Genomic DNA, 14,318 nt, shown 5'->3' with positions numbered 1-14,318 from the left:
CTACACCAATCACGTTACGTCTTACTGTCCAGTCTCATGCGTACAGAGTATTGCAAGGTATCAGAGATGCCTGTACATACGTTAAAGCTATCTTGCATCACATCTCAGTAAGATTGACACAAGCAATCTAGATGGAGCTAATGGGATTATGGGGAAGAAAAGGAAATCATGGAAACTGTACTGACTGGTGAGCTCTGCAGGCTGCAAGTCAGTAATGGAGTGGGAAGAGGAAACTGCAGAAAACAATTGCTAAACATAACTTTTCATGTACTGCTAGAAAATCTTAATTCAGGTTGACAAGTCCATTTTATACTTTACAATAATAGAGTTTGCAGTAGTATATGCAGGTTATCACTGCTGTTGGTAAATGAAGGCAAATTTCCGTCTATGCTATTTCTGTACTTGCTTCCTCTAGCAAGTATTTAATACATCCTTTTTCCTGCCCAGCTACATATTTATTTCTGAAGGACTGTTAAAGTCGTTTATGAAGTTGATTAGGGGCAAGAACGTGCCTTCTATTATGCCCTTATGTAAAATGCAGTTTTGTGTTGCTGGACATGATCTTTAAATGATCTTTAAAGGATGCAGATTGGCCGTTTAGGAGGCATTCCTGGTAATTGCATTCATGATTTCCTAAAAATGTGCTCGCACCTTGTGTGCGGGAGATGGCTAAATAGGTGCGCACCTATAAAATTACATCTGGTGCATGTTAACATATTTTTCAGTTTAAGTTCTTTTTTACATCTTAAAAATCCTTTTTTCATTCTCATAGGGCTGTGTGTGCTGTCTATGGCAAACATTGTTATTAGCACAGGAGCTGTTTGTTCCATGAACCCTTAAGACCTTGAATCCCTCATGTCGTTCAGAGTCGCTGAATGTGATGAAATGTGAGAAAACAGTGAGCTGTGCCCCACCAGCACTCAGATAGATCCTAAATGGAGAAATCTGGACACAGACATGAAGGAGACCTTGTAATCTGGTGCACAGTCGTGTAGACAGGAATTAGTTGTGTAAATGACAGTTGCAGTATGTAAAACACAACGTTCTCTTCCTGTGTCTGGAAATGAAGCAACTGTGTTTTTAAATCTAAGAATGGCTGGGTGTAATGGGGTTATATGCGTTCAGACATCATGTACTTCATACATTATGTGTTGGGGAGTATGATGTAGGATACATAAAACCTGCTTATAAATACATTTCTGAAATGACAGTGAAGGCAGCCTGCACAGCGTTGTCACCTCTGTCTGTGAGTGACTCAACTACTGAAGCGTAAAATCTTTGCCTACAGATACAGTTATATGTTCTCTAGTAACGCTGTTGTGAAGAATAAACGAAAATCAAACTCTATGTAACATAAATAAATAAAATAAAACCTGTCTCCCAGGTCAGAATAAGACAATTTTATGCCACAAGTCAAACTTTAGTCTAGTGCCATTATTGCTAGTGTAATAATAATAATTAAACAATAGCTTATAACAAATGGGCTGTTACAGCGACATGCAGTAGTTGTCTGCATGAAAGGTGCATCATTCTTTGGTTGTGAACTATAAATGTAGTTAATCTAGTGAATGAGTGTTCACCTGAGCTTGTGGTCAGGATTGTTGACTACTAAAAATGGAAATTCTATTATAAAAAATAAATTAAAAAAAGTCTTGCTTGCCTCCCCTCTTACCCTCATATGGGACAACCCTAAGTGTCCTCCTAGGCCAGGTTTGGCTAACCTGTGACACTCCAGGAGTTGTGAAACTACAAGTCCCAGCATGCTTTGCCAATATATAGCAGCTTATTGCTGGAAGGGTATACTGGGACTTGTAGTTTCACAACACCTGGAGTGTCACAGGTCAGCCAAACCTGTCCTAGGCCATCTCTAGATCGCTCTCCCTCCTGGCTCGATAGGGGTGTCAGGCTCATAATAGATGTGTTAGAGAACGTCTCTTGTATTTCATTAGCTAATATACAACATATATTTGCTTTTCCAAAGGCAAATCCTTTTATATGTGTCCGTCATCATCATCATCATCATCATTTATTTATATAGCACCACCAATTCCCCAGCGCTGTACAGAGAACTCATTCACATTAGTCCCTGCCCCATTGGAGCTTTCAGTCTAAATTCCCTAATATAGACACACACTCAGACATAGACAGGGAGAGAGAGAGAGACTAGGGTCAATTTTGATAGCAGCCAATTAACCTACTGGTATGTTTTTGGAGTGTGGGAGGAAACCGTAGCACCCGGAGGAAACCCACGCAAACATGGGAGAACATACAAACTCCACACAGATAAGGCCATGGTTTGGAATCAAACTCATGACCCCAGTGCTGTGGGGCAGAATTGCTAACCACTAGGCCACTGTGCTGTCCAGTTGAGACACTTCATTACCTAACCACCAGCTGGACTCCTTTGAGTCACTATGCTACTGTAGACTCATAGCGAGGGCATGATCTCTTATCTCTGCAATGTTTAGTTGTCTTCAACACAAACCCACACTTCAAATTTTGAGATTCAATGGGCGTGCGATCTGGGCAGGCCCCCGGAGGAGGGTTCTTGAAAGCTTCAAATTGGTATGCACAATTATTTATGGGGAGAAGACGAAATACTAAGAAAAAAATTAAAATGATAAAAATCTACTTTTTTGTTGTTGTTTGTCTTAAAGTGTATAGCTTACTAGATGTAGCCATAGGTTGAATACACAGTGGTATGCATCTGCTAAGTAACAAGGATATTCTCCCATCTTTAACTGGTCTATACCAGTATTCATTTGAACCCCGCCATGGGGCCACCAGTCTTGCAGTATATTTAGTGCAGCACCTGTATCCAGCTGTAGCATTCAGCATGCTGTGGAGGGAGAGGTGTTTGTGAATGTCATTTAGGAGTGGTGTTGAATACAATGTAGCACGAGCAAGGTATCTACTGAAGATGTGATGGTATTCCAAACAATGTCATTATATTTGTAGACTAGTTTGAGAACAGATTTTCAACGTAAAAGTGATTTGCTGAAATGTAATGAAGGTTTGTTGTAATTTTCTGTTGCAACAAGCCAAACTGTGAACAAATGAAGGATATATCTGCACATATGGAACATATATTTTAGATTAATGTTTTGTGATTGAACATTAACTATTGATTTTCCAGTAGTTCTAAACTTAAATACAACTAACAGTAACAAAATAATTTTGTTTTTGTTTATTTTTTAACGCTCTACAGTCATACGGCGGAGACATTAGATTGTAAGCTCCAGTGAGGTAGGGACACATGTAAATGGAATTGAGAATACTGTGTAATATGTTGGCAAAATTTAAATAAAGGGTTGAAATTAAATACTTAATATATAAGGATAGCCAAGTGGTTTCTTATTTCTTTAGATATCCTACCTTAGATACCCTTTTTGATTACACCTATGAATACACATCCATTTATGCATGTATATAGTGGACCAACGTCCCCAATGTAAAATTATCTTATTGATTTTTGTTACAATCTATTTCTTGTATCTGGAGCTGATCTGTTTATCTACGGGTCTAATCTGGGTCTTGTTAGACTGTGCAGCTCTTATTACAGCAGAGGGAATCACAGTGATTGTACACATGAACAGGATCCTCATCTGCTGTATCATAGTGTGTTCCTGTATTGTTATCACATGTGTAGTGTGCAGCTTACTTATGTTATCAGTATGTATCTCCATGCAGAGTGACTCCAAAGTATCGTAAACATTACAGGGTGTTGTTTTTTTTTCACGAAGAATGTTTAAAAAAGCTGGAGCTTGTACAAATAGTTTTTTTGTCTTTGTTTTTCAGATGATCACACATTGGTTCATCATTCAAGCAGCACAACAACAATGGATGACAAGTCTTCACTCCAAAATTGCGGCACAAGCAGTGAAGACTTTGTCTTGGTGCCTCTGAAAGTTGATGGTTCTTCAAATCAGGACGACAATCCACAGCTGAAGGTGTGCATGGGGTATTTGTGTGTTACTTTTATTTATTTATTTTATTTAGTCGGACACCAGCATAGTACATCCACAATAAAAAATAAATAAATATGGGGACAGAGAGCACAGTTTTCACAGTATAACAAAGATGGCAAGAAATGTATTCAAAAGAAAACGTAGTAATAAATCTTGGGGTGGGGAGGTGAAGGAGGGAAGAGGTCGTGACTGTGGTTTCCAAATATATTCATAGATTAAAAAAAAAACACCTAAATCAAGTTTTGTTTTTTTTTGTTGTTTTTTTTAAATTGTTTATCCACATGGGGAACTCTGTGCAAGTCACTGACCAACGTGGCGTAGAAGTTGTTGTTAGACTAGGTCGTCCAACTTGTTGAATTTGATGTGATATTGTCAGGTTATCCCCTTGAATACAATGACATGAAATATTGCTAATGTAGCCCTAGCCTAATGCTGATCACACATTGTACAGTTAGATTGGATATTATCACTGTAGTCTGATCAGATTTGTGGTTTGGCCACACAAGAGGCAGTGATCCATTATGACTGGAAGGCAAGAGTAAGTAGCTGTACACTTCACCCTGGTTTGGGATTGAACCTAACATTGTCAGCTGTTTATTTGCAGGAAAATGTGTAAATAAATTTGGTTTCTAATATTTTGATTCTCCTTTTTTGCGTTTTTTTGCAGATAACGTCAAATGGAGATGAACAACTGGAAAAGGCGATGGAAGAGATACTCGGAGACTCCGAAAAGAAGCACAACAGCGACCAATCAGGAGATGACAGTGGTGCTGAATTGTGCGCTTCTAGCTCACAATTCAGTGCCAGAAACCCCCCACTGACACTAATCCTGGACCCCAACAGTACAGGTTAGTCGGCATGTCGCTGATGTATGAAAGGAAGAAGACAATGGCACATGCAAGTTTCTTTTCTACGTTTTTTGACTATGCCACGTTTCATATTTCTGCCCATGTGAATAAAAGGTGTTTCAGCATAGGGATGAGTTGGGGGGACAAGTTTTAGACTGATTTTCTCTTGTCTATGTTTCCTGTGAATTGCTGCAAGAGAACCTGTTTAAAAAGCTTTTAAAAGAGCCCTATGGCGTTGTAGTTCAGTATTATGCCTGGTTTCCTTTTCAGCACTTGTTCCACCACCCACTTTACCAGTGGTGAATCTACAATGTACATTGTGTAATAAGAGATCACTTAATGTCTCTGGTTATTGTATTATTTCAGAGGTTCCGGCACAGAACACCAGCCTTTCAGCGAATCCACCAGAAGAGGAAAGTGTTTCCTTTCACAAACTATCATATTTAGGTTGCATGAAGGTTTCGGCTCCACGCAGTGAGACAGAAGCCCTCCGGGCCATGACCTCAATGAGAGCACATTGTTCAGCTCCAATCACTGTCACCCTTTATGTACCCAATGTTCCTGAAGGCTCCGTCAGGTAAGCTCAATAAATCCACTTTCTGGCATGGATGTTGGCGCATGAGTCATTTACTTAGATAACGGCAAATACTTGTTCGGTCTTTTGAATTTTATTTTAACATTTTTCTCCTCTATATGGTTTGATTTGTAGTGTGACTGGTCTCAATCAATCTTAGAGCTGTTTTTAGAACGTTAAAAACCGTAAAAAGCAAAAGACAAACAGAAATAGCCCTGGTAATTATCCCATTTTCTCAGAACCTGATTTTAATTAAACCACTTGAGTTTTTTCATGGTGTCAAACTTATGAAAGTGGACAAATGGGTTGTCCACTTTCGGCCCCTAAGTATAGCAAATAAGGTTCTCCCCTCAGTTACCTGTATTACAGAGCTGGCTCTGTACCTTTCATGCTCACTCTCTACCTTACATGCTCACTCTCTCTGCAGTGACGCAATAAAGCTATAACGGACTGAGCCCTCCATCTACAAGAGACGGCTCTCCAATTCAGGAAACAGAGGTGCCCCCCTGATTTGCTCTCCATTCAATTAAAAGGGGGGCAGGGTTCAATAAAAAGAGGTTGTCTACAGTTTGCATTGCCTTTTACATATGGAGATAAGAAGTGGCACATTTTGAAACTTCTAAAAATGTAAATACATGGTTGTGTTTTTTTATAGGAATTTTAATATGTTAATTTTCAATTTGCTTTTTTCAATTATTCTCAGTGTTCTCCCCAGGACCTATTTCCCGGGTGCTCCATCCGGCTGTTTTTACTTAGAGAGTCCTAGAAATAGGACAAACCATTGTTGGTTCTGCTATAATCAGCACTGTGTGAGCACTGCAGCCAGCACAGTGACCAGTCCAGACAGTTAGAGCTTCAGGTGCAAGGCATGAACAAAAGTAATATAAAAAAACAAAACAAATAAGTGTGTCCAGACCAGCTTGCAAGCGGTCAATAACCGGTAGGGCCTTTATAAATAAGTGCTGGCAATAACCTCCAACTTTTTTTCATTATTATTATTATTATTATTATTATTATTATTATTATTATTGTGATCTATTACACTGCCCTCAGCCGTCTAATTCTTATTCCCACCCAGCTGTCAAAATTTTCTGGGGAGAACACTGATATTTATATATTAATATACTTTTCCTATATTTTAATTGGTTGATTCTTTTTATAGTTCAAGTTATTTTAATAACTTAAATATTCCCGCAGACATTAACTTGTGAACAGAGTAAGTGGGATTAAAAGTTTCCCATACATGAGTGTCCTTCATGTCCTTCATGTACCTGCAGACTTGTGCTGGGCAGTGTGATCATCTGCATGGGGAGCAGACCATCATGCTGTGCTGGGGCGGTGTGGCGCTGGCTGTGCTGGGGCGGTGTGGCGCTGGCTGTGCTGGGGCGGTGTGGCGCTGGCTGTGCTGGGGCGGTGTGGCGCTGGCTGTGCTGGGGCGGTGTGGCGCTGGCTGTGCTGGGGCGGTGTGGCGCTGGCTGTGCTGGGGCGGTGTGGCGCTGGCTGTGCTGGGGCGGTGTGGCGCTGGCTGTGCTGGGGCGGTGTGGCGCTGGCTGTGCTGGGGCGGTGTGGCGCTGGCTGTGCTGGGGCGGTGTGGCGCTGGCTGTGCTGGGGCGGTGTGGCGCTGGCTGTGCTGGGGCGGTGTGGCGCTGGCTGTGCTGGGGCGGTGTGGCGCTTGCTGTGCTGGGGCGGTGTGGCGCTTGCTGTGCTGGGGCGGTGTGGCGCTGGCTGTGCTGGGGCGGTGTGGCGCTGGCTGTGCTGGGGCGGTGTGGCGCTGGCTGTGCTGGGGCGGTGTGGCGCTGGCTGTGCTGGGGCGTTGTGGCGCTCGCTGTGCTGGGGCGTTGTGGCGCTCGCTGTGCTGGGGCGGTGTCCAATCCTAAGAGGAAAGAATCACACTGCACTAGACCATGGGCACATGTAAAGTGTGTGTGTGTGTATAATGCTTAAATAACCATCACCCTCAGCACACAGGGATTGCTTGTAAAATATTGATTTAGTTACAGGTTTTACCCTTTTACTGCTGATTATTTTTCTCATTGCCCCCAATCGGGAAAGGTGTTTTCTTATAAAATGCTACAGACTATAGAAAAGGTAAAATAAAACCACATTTTTCCCTCTGAAAACAACTGATAATTGCTGCCCTAGTAATTAGTAAGTTATCTGAAATTTGCGATACTGAAAGGTGGAGGGAGGCAGTAAGCAAAATACCTGTTAAATTGTTTGCTACATTCATGTCTCTCTTACACAGTACATATGGCATAAAATTTGTATTCAGTTATCTATACACTTCTCGTTTTAGAATAATGGACCAATCTACCAATGCAGAAGTATCCTCTTTCCCCATCTACAAAGTGTTGTTCTGCGTGCGCGGGCGAGACGGGACGCCGGAGTGTGACTGCTTTGCTTTCACTTCAAGGGATCTGGACACCGATGAGTTTCAGATCCACGTATTCAGCTGTGAGATTAAAGAGGCGGTGAGTTTTCTCCTTCATGCAGGGTCATTAGGATTTATCTGAACAGGAGACAGCTCTTTGTTGGTCTATTCCTCAGTGTCATCTGTCTCCTTAATTGGGATGTTTTTCCATGTTTCCACAACTCTTGTTTATTGTCTGCCAGTAAGATGGCATAGAGAACAACTTCATGTCTCTCTTCAACAGCGATAGGCATCCTGATACACTTTAAATGGACCATACATTACCATTAGTTTCAGTAATAAGTTAAAACAATACATTTAATATAAGAAAGAGACGTCTATCTGTAATAACATATCAGCAGACATCTGTAACAAACCTGCCAGTAAAGCAGGAAGGAGCTGGGGGTCGCAGGTGAAGGCTCGGAGCAGGTGCCCACGCAGGGGGGTTTCTGGGTCTCCAGAAACCTTTCTTCTCCACTAACGAAGTGCCACACATAGCAGCACTGTACTATATAGCAGCCGCAGGTGCTGTCAAAGAAGCGTCCGCGGCGGTGTATACCCCAACAAATAAGTCACATTATACAGTGCATTGCACAAGGTTGGGATTGGATTGCCTGTTGTATTTTCTTTTCCAATAAGTGTCTATATGTAAGCTACTTTTGGCTAAAAGATCTCTCTTCAAACCGTGCATTAGAATGTTCATAGAACTAGATAAACTTGTAGCCAATCCGAGCATTGGAATGTTCTGTGCGCTAGACCAACCTATAGGTAATTTGTGCATGAGAACAGTGCTCAGTGCTTTAGAGTGCTGTCTATGTATGTCCATTACATTTGTTTTATAATCCTGTATTCCCAAACTGCAAAAATAAATCAAATAAAAAAAAAGAAAAGGTTAATGTGGTTTGCAGGCAACCCTGCGTTAGAATGTTCATAGGCCAAAATTAAACAGCAGCAGTAGACACAGCTGCAAAGTATATATGAAATGCCCTTCCAATTAAACCTTTTTACACACATTATGGCTTATCGAAATAAGAGGACGTTCTACTGGGAAAATACATAGCTCCCTTGGCTGAATATATTGGTTTTGTTCCTGAGGGTGCAGTTCATGATTCATGTTAAATGCAGATGTGGCACAGTGGTCAGCATTGCTGTCTCACAGTGCTGTGTCCAGGGGTTCAATTCCACCCAGAGCCCTATCTGTGCAGAGTTTGTATGTTCTCCCCATGTTTTCATGGGTTGCCTCCAGGTGCTCTAGTTTCCTCCAGGTGCTCCAAACTGGTAGGTTAATCGGCTTCTTGCAAAAATGGACCCAAGTGTATGTGTGGTAGAGAATTGACACTATACGCCCCATTGCTGTGGAGGATTAAATATTCTCTGGAAAAAGTGGAACAATATGGTGGCTATATAAATAAACCATAATAAATGTGCACAGGAATTTATTTTAATTCTAATATGCTATTTTTACTGAATGATTACAGAAATGTAATGTGGAATTAATCAATTGGGTTTTTTACTGGAGGGTTAAATTGCATCATCTGTGTAACAGATAATGGGTTAACACCGGAGTCCCCAGTATGTTATATTTGTTTTTCATGGTCTACTTGTCTGTGCTTTGAAGAGAGATGTTTAGCAGAACTGAGTTACACAGGTGACGCTTCCTGTAAGCCGCTGTCACAGGGTGATTTCAGGTACATACCTGTGGTTTCCTTATTGCTCTTCAACACATACAGAACTGGCATGTGAAACTAAAGCTACACACAGCCCAAATGGTCAATGTCCACTTGGGACATTATTGTTGACTGTGTGTTAAAATGGAAAGGACGGTTTATTATTTATTTATTCATTTCATTTCCCTGCCTGACTGTAAAACAATAGAAACCAACTTCCGTGTAAGCTAGTGGAATGGCTGCAAAATATGTTCCTTCCTTTACTTACAGTACAAGCATTTAAATGAATTAGCAATAAAATATGTTTATTGGTACAGATCCCTAGAATGATATCTAGAACTCATATTAAAGTATAAAGCGCCGTCATCTCCTACTGTTGTAACCTGGGAGAGGACACTGTGCCAGGGCAAATTATAGTGTTAGGGCAATGTACACAGGGTTAGGATATTTGTTTGCTTGAAGAGATGAATTGTCAGGGACAAGGCTGTCATCAGTAATCGTGGGGCCCAGTACAAATTAAACTGGCAGCTCCCCCTCCCCCCTCTCCTTAATCATCTGAACGAGCCATGTCACCCAGAACAACAATATGCCCCCAGACTGCCCGACATGCCCCGTACATGCCGCTGAGACCTTGTACATGCCCCTTACTACAGGAGGAGAGAGGTTGGTCCTTTGGTGAACACAGCACAAATACTGAGAGGGACATATCCTGTATATTGCACTGATTCTGAGGAAGATTACCTAGTATTGGCACCAGCCCAGAGACTGCCTTTATACAGGGGAAGCATCCGGGTAAACCCAGTGATTTTCTAAATAGTCATAACAGACCCAACATAACAGTATGCTGGCCCCACATATAATAAATAACACCCCACCCTTAACAATAAAATCATTAAAACCCCCACAAGCACTCACTTAAAATTGATCCTCCCATGTCACCGGGGTCCCACATAGTCCAGGCTATATCATTAATTAAACCTGTGGCCCCACTCAGAATGAGGGGCCTCAACAAATGATTAATTTTTTATTTTTTTTTAAATAAATGCTGGGAATGTATGGCCAGTCTGGTCAGTCTGTACACGTTACACTAGTACCTCTCGTACCCCCCTGATGGCAGTCCTGTCCCATGAATCAAAGTTATATTACAGCACACCAGTGCAAACAAACACAGCAATACTTACATGCCAACCGTAAGTCTTCAGTGTATATTGTGAGTTTGTGATTGTCTACAAGAGGCCAGTTACATGTTTTCAGGCAAGAAAACATGTGCACCTGAAAGAAGAACTATCCATACATAAATATACCTTGGTGCAGTCTACTAAATATTGCTCTTTAGTTATATCCAGAACTGAATCAAACTTGCCTTTACAAGCCATTGCCGCTTTAAAATTTCACTGCAAAGTCACTGCTTTCCGGCGACTTGCAGAAATTGGAGAATGATACATTTACCCCTGGTGGTGTGTGTGACAAAAGGTGATCAGGGAGTCAGAGAGAAGATGAGAGCTGAAGTTATGTCTGAAGTAGTAGTAGTTTAGAGATGAATGAGGAAATGTACAGTGATGCAACAGGTTTTGTTTTTTTGAAAACACTAGCACTTTTTATTGTAGGACTTGTTTTGGGGAGGGCAAGCCCTGTCCTCCCATGCTTTATTTCTGGACTTGTCGCTCATTTCTAGAGAACCTGCTTGGAGCTCTAGTTGTTAGTAATCATTTCAGCTGCCCTATTACTTTACTGCTGTTGCCCTGTTCATTTCTTCTTCTTTTTTTTTTTTTTTGTAATAACTTTATTTATTCAGAGATAAGAAGGTTAAAGTATAACAATGTTTACAGTAGATCTGAAATAAACATGTAGACAAAAAATGATTCTTATTTGCACAAGTCAGATTAGACATGATAAACTTTTGCTGCTAATGGGAAGACTTGACCCCTACTGATTTAAAATAAGTCTGAAGGGCCGTGGATATCTAGAGAATATCCACTGGTTACCAATCAAGAGTAGAGGTGGATTGGCTGTTGGAGGTGGGCACAAGGCTTTTAGGTTGTGCAGAGAGCTGTCTATTGTGGGCATTTGGTGGTGTGTGGTTGGCATGATGTTGTTATATAGTGGGCATACGGTAGGCTCATGATTGTATGTGGTGGGGGACATCGGGCTCTAATGCTTGGTACAGAATTGTGTATGTGGAAATGATAAATCATTTTTTATTAGCACTTTATTTTCGTTTAATCTGTTTATATTGAAGGCAAGGACACAAAAATGATGTATACAACCGTTGTACTCAGTGGTGATGGACAAAACAACAGCATAATCTTCTCATTTGCTTTATAGGTGAACAATGGGGAAATGGGAGAACAAAGGGGAGAAAGAGACAAAAAAAAAGGAGGAGGGAGGGTGAAGTATATGCCAGAAGAGCAATATGCATACACAAAATGAAAACATATGGTGTAGTAGTAAGAGACCGCCCAAGGCCCGTCTTTCATTGGCAATTTTATGGAGAAGAAACAAAAAAGAAGCAAGATTGGGAGGGTATATAGTAAATCAATTGTGCATGATTCCAAGAAAAGGGGGGGGGGGTAGAGTAGAGTCTGGTTACAGCATAATGTTAGTGGGATTCATGCACAACGATACTTGGTAAATTTATTGGGTAGACAACCAACAAGGAATATGACAGTTCTGTTAACATGAAAGCGAGAAAAGCAATCTCCACATCACATTTTTAAATACCGGCCACACTATTCTCATTATTTGATTTTGTTATGTATATATGGGCATGTCTTTATGTGCAGCTCTAACAAACTTGGTCTGTGCCCAGAGTCCCATATTCTGTAAAACTAAGACAACTAGAATCTGGTTGCTATGGGTTACAGTACATCTGTGGAAACAGCACCACAGTTATTAGAAGAGCCCCGTATTGTATTGCAGGAAAAGTGACAGATGCATAACTGATATCCATCTATAATTGTCATTACTTTGCAGCTGTCTGCATCACAATATAGAACTAGTGTCTGCTTGGAGAGTAATTTCTTGAGCAACACAATAACTCCACTTAGGGTATGTCCAGTGCTTTTCACAGTGAAGAATGGTCTATTGTGCTTCAAATACTCTTTACTAAGTCTATGTGAGAGCCATTCTGTTTCTACCCCGGAAAAATATTCAACGTCAAACAATTGCTTCTCTTTTAAAGCAAAAAAACCTTTTTTTCAGTTTTTTTTTTTTTTTTTTTTTACAGCTAAAAATATTCTATATTTTTATATAGTGTTTTACACTTTAGTTCCTTTATTTTTCTGCAAGTGTTTATAACATGTTGGTTATACCTAATCATATAAATAGCTCCCACTCACGTGAATTTAGGTGTGAACATACTCTCTTGCTCGGCTGAAGATACTGTCAGATACTGGACAGATCTATTCACAAAATGCCAATGTCAACTAGTTTCTGTTCCGTTATTCATTTTATTGGTATTTCAAATTTTGTATCACGTTTACAGGAAGATATCTAATGTACAAATAGATGTATTGATTTTTAATACTATTGTGAAAAAGGGAAATAAATAGTTTATTTAAGCACTGTCCACACATTCGCTAATCCTACAGTTCGGCTTTAGTGCACAGCAGATGGATCAGTGGTTAGTTAATCTGAACACGTGTGGCTTTCAGCTACATTGGAGCCTGCTATGCCAATAAGTCAATAACGATCAGGCTTGAATTAAAGGGACAGTGTTGGTAACTACACTAGAACAAATGTATGTTAGATGAGAGGCAACCTCAGAGGTCACAATGGCTAGGTATACTCTTGTTTGTATCTGTGTCGATGTAGTGTCAATCATTTACTGCACAATGAATTGTTTCTGCTTGGGTCCCATTATAACACTCATGTTAAAATGTACATTTATGTCTGGTTTCTCCTTAGGTAAGTAGAATACTCTACAGCTTCTTCACCGCGTTCAAACGCTCATCTAAGCAGCCTACAGATGTAAAGGACTGTACCTTGCCCACACCGGATAGTGATGTCTTCACTTTCACCGTGTCCCTCGAAGTGAAAGAAGATGACGGCAAAGGGAACTTCAGGTGCTTATCGTTTTATTTATATTAGAGTCTTATGTTAAGTAAACATGGTGCCATAGCAACTACTTTAGATATAATACATTATTTTCAAATATCCACATAATCCATAAAAATGGTGAAGTTTGGTCTTCAAACTACAAACTAAACTGCATATTAAAGACATCAGTAACTGAGGCAGCTGAGGACTTGCGATGGGCCTGGGACCGTGTCACATATTATAAACCATTTCCCAATCTGTTTCCATGCAACCTGTGTTGAGCGTTCCAGCTTCAGTGACATTTTACAGAGAGATGGCTGGTTGCCCTCAGTTTCCGTATCCTGATTTATTACAAGGAGCAAAATGTATTATCAGTCTCATAATTCATTTCTAAAGGTTGATGGAAGTAGGGATGCTCGCAGGAGAGATACAAGACAGGCCAATGGAGGAGAGCATTTCATTTTATGGGAAGGTGGTCCATGTGACTCCTTCCCTGTCAGGGGCGGATCTAGACAACTGCTTTACCCCGGGGGCGATTTTAGGGGGGGCGATTTAGGCCCCGCCCCCTTTCTGATTTCTAAGGCTGCCTGCGGCTGCACACTATGTGCAGGTCCGCTCGGCAGTGACAGTGTGCTGCCCCGCTGCTCTGATTGTGTTTAAAACACAATCAGAGCAGCCGGGCAGCACACTGTCACTGCTGAACGGACCTGCACAGTGTGCAGCTGTCGGCAGCAAGCCCCCCCCGGATCCGCCACTGTTCCCTGTACACCGCAGCCAGTCTCCAGCTCACTGCTTGCGGACTGCAGAATGAAG

The 14,318-nt window shown here is 41.2% G+C and overlaps 1 protein-coding gene across 2 annotated transcripts in view; it reads left to right on the top strand.

Annotated features, from left to right (window-relative positions):
• The window catches only part of RABGAP1L (RAB GTPase activating protein 1 like), a 244,643-nt gene that overhangs the window by 17,993 nt on the left and 212,332 nt on the right, over nt 1-14,318 (top strand). For both annotated transcript variants that reach the window (XM_075182154.1, XM_075182155.1), the window contains exons 2-6: nt 3,799-3,950; nt 4,636-4,816; nt 5,183-5,393; nt 7,687-7,861; nt 13,374-13,531. In XM_075182154.1, coding sequence (XP_075038255.1) covers nt 3,840-3,950; nt 4,636-4,816; nt 5,183-5,393; nt 7,687-7,861; nt 13,374-13,531 — 836 coding nt within the window. In that variant the 5' untranslated portion in view covers nt 3,799-3,839. The remainder of the gene's footprint in view (nt 1-3,798; nt 3,951-4,635; nt 4,817-5,182; nt 5,394-7,686; nt 7,862-13,373; nt 13,532-14,318) is intronic.

Source organism: Mixophyes fleayi, chromosome 8 (genome assembly GCF_038048845.1).
Source record: "Mixophyes fleayi isolate aMixFle1 chromosome 8, aMixFle1.hap1, whole genome shotgun sequence".
Lineage (NCBI taxonomy): Eukaryota > Metazoa > Chordata > Amphibia > Anura > Limnodynastidae > Mixophyes > Mixophyes fleayi.
The sequence above is the reverse complement of the archived record's forward strand: the minus strand, read 5'-3'. Positions and strand labels throughout refer to the sequence as shown.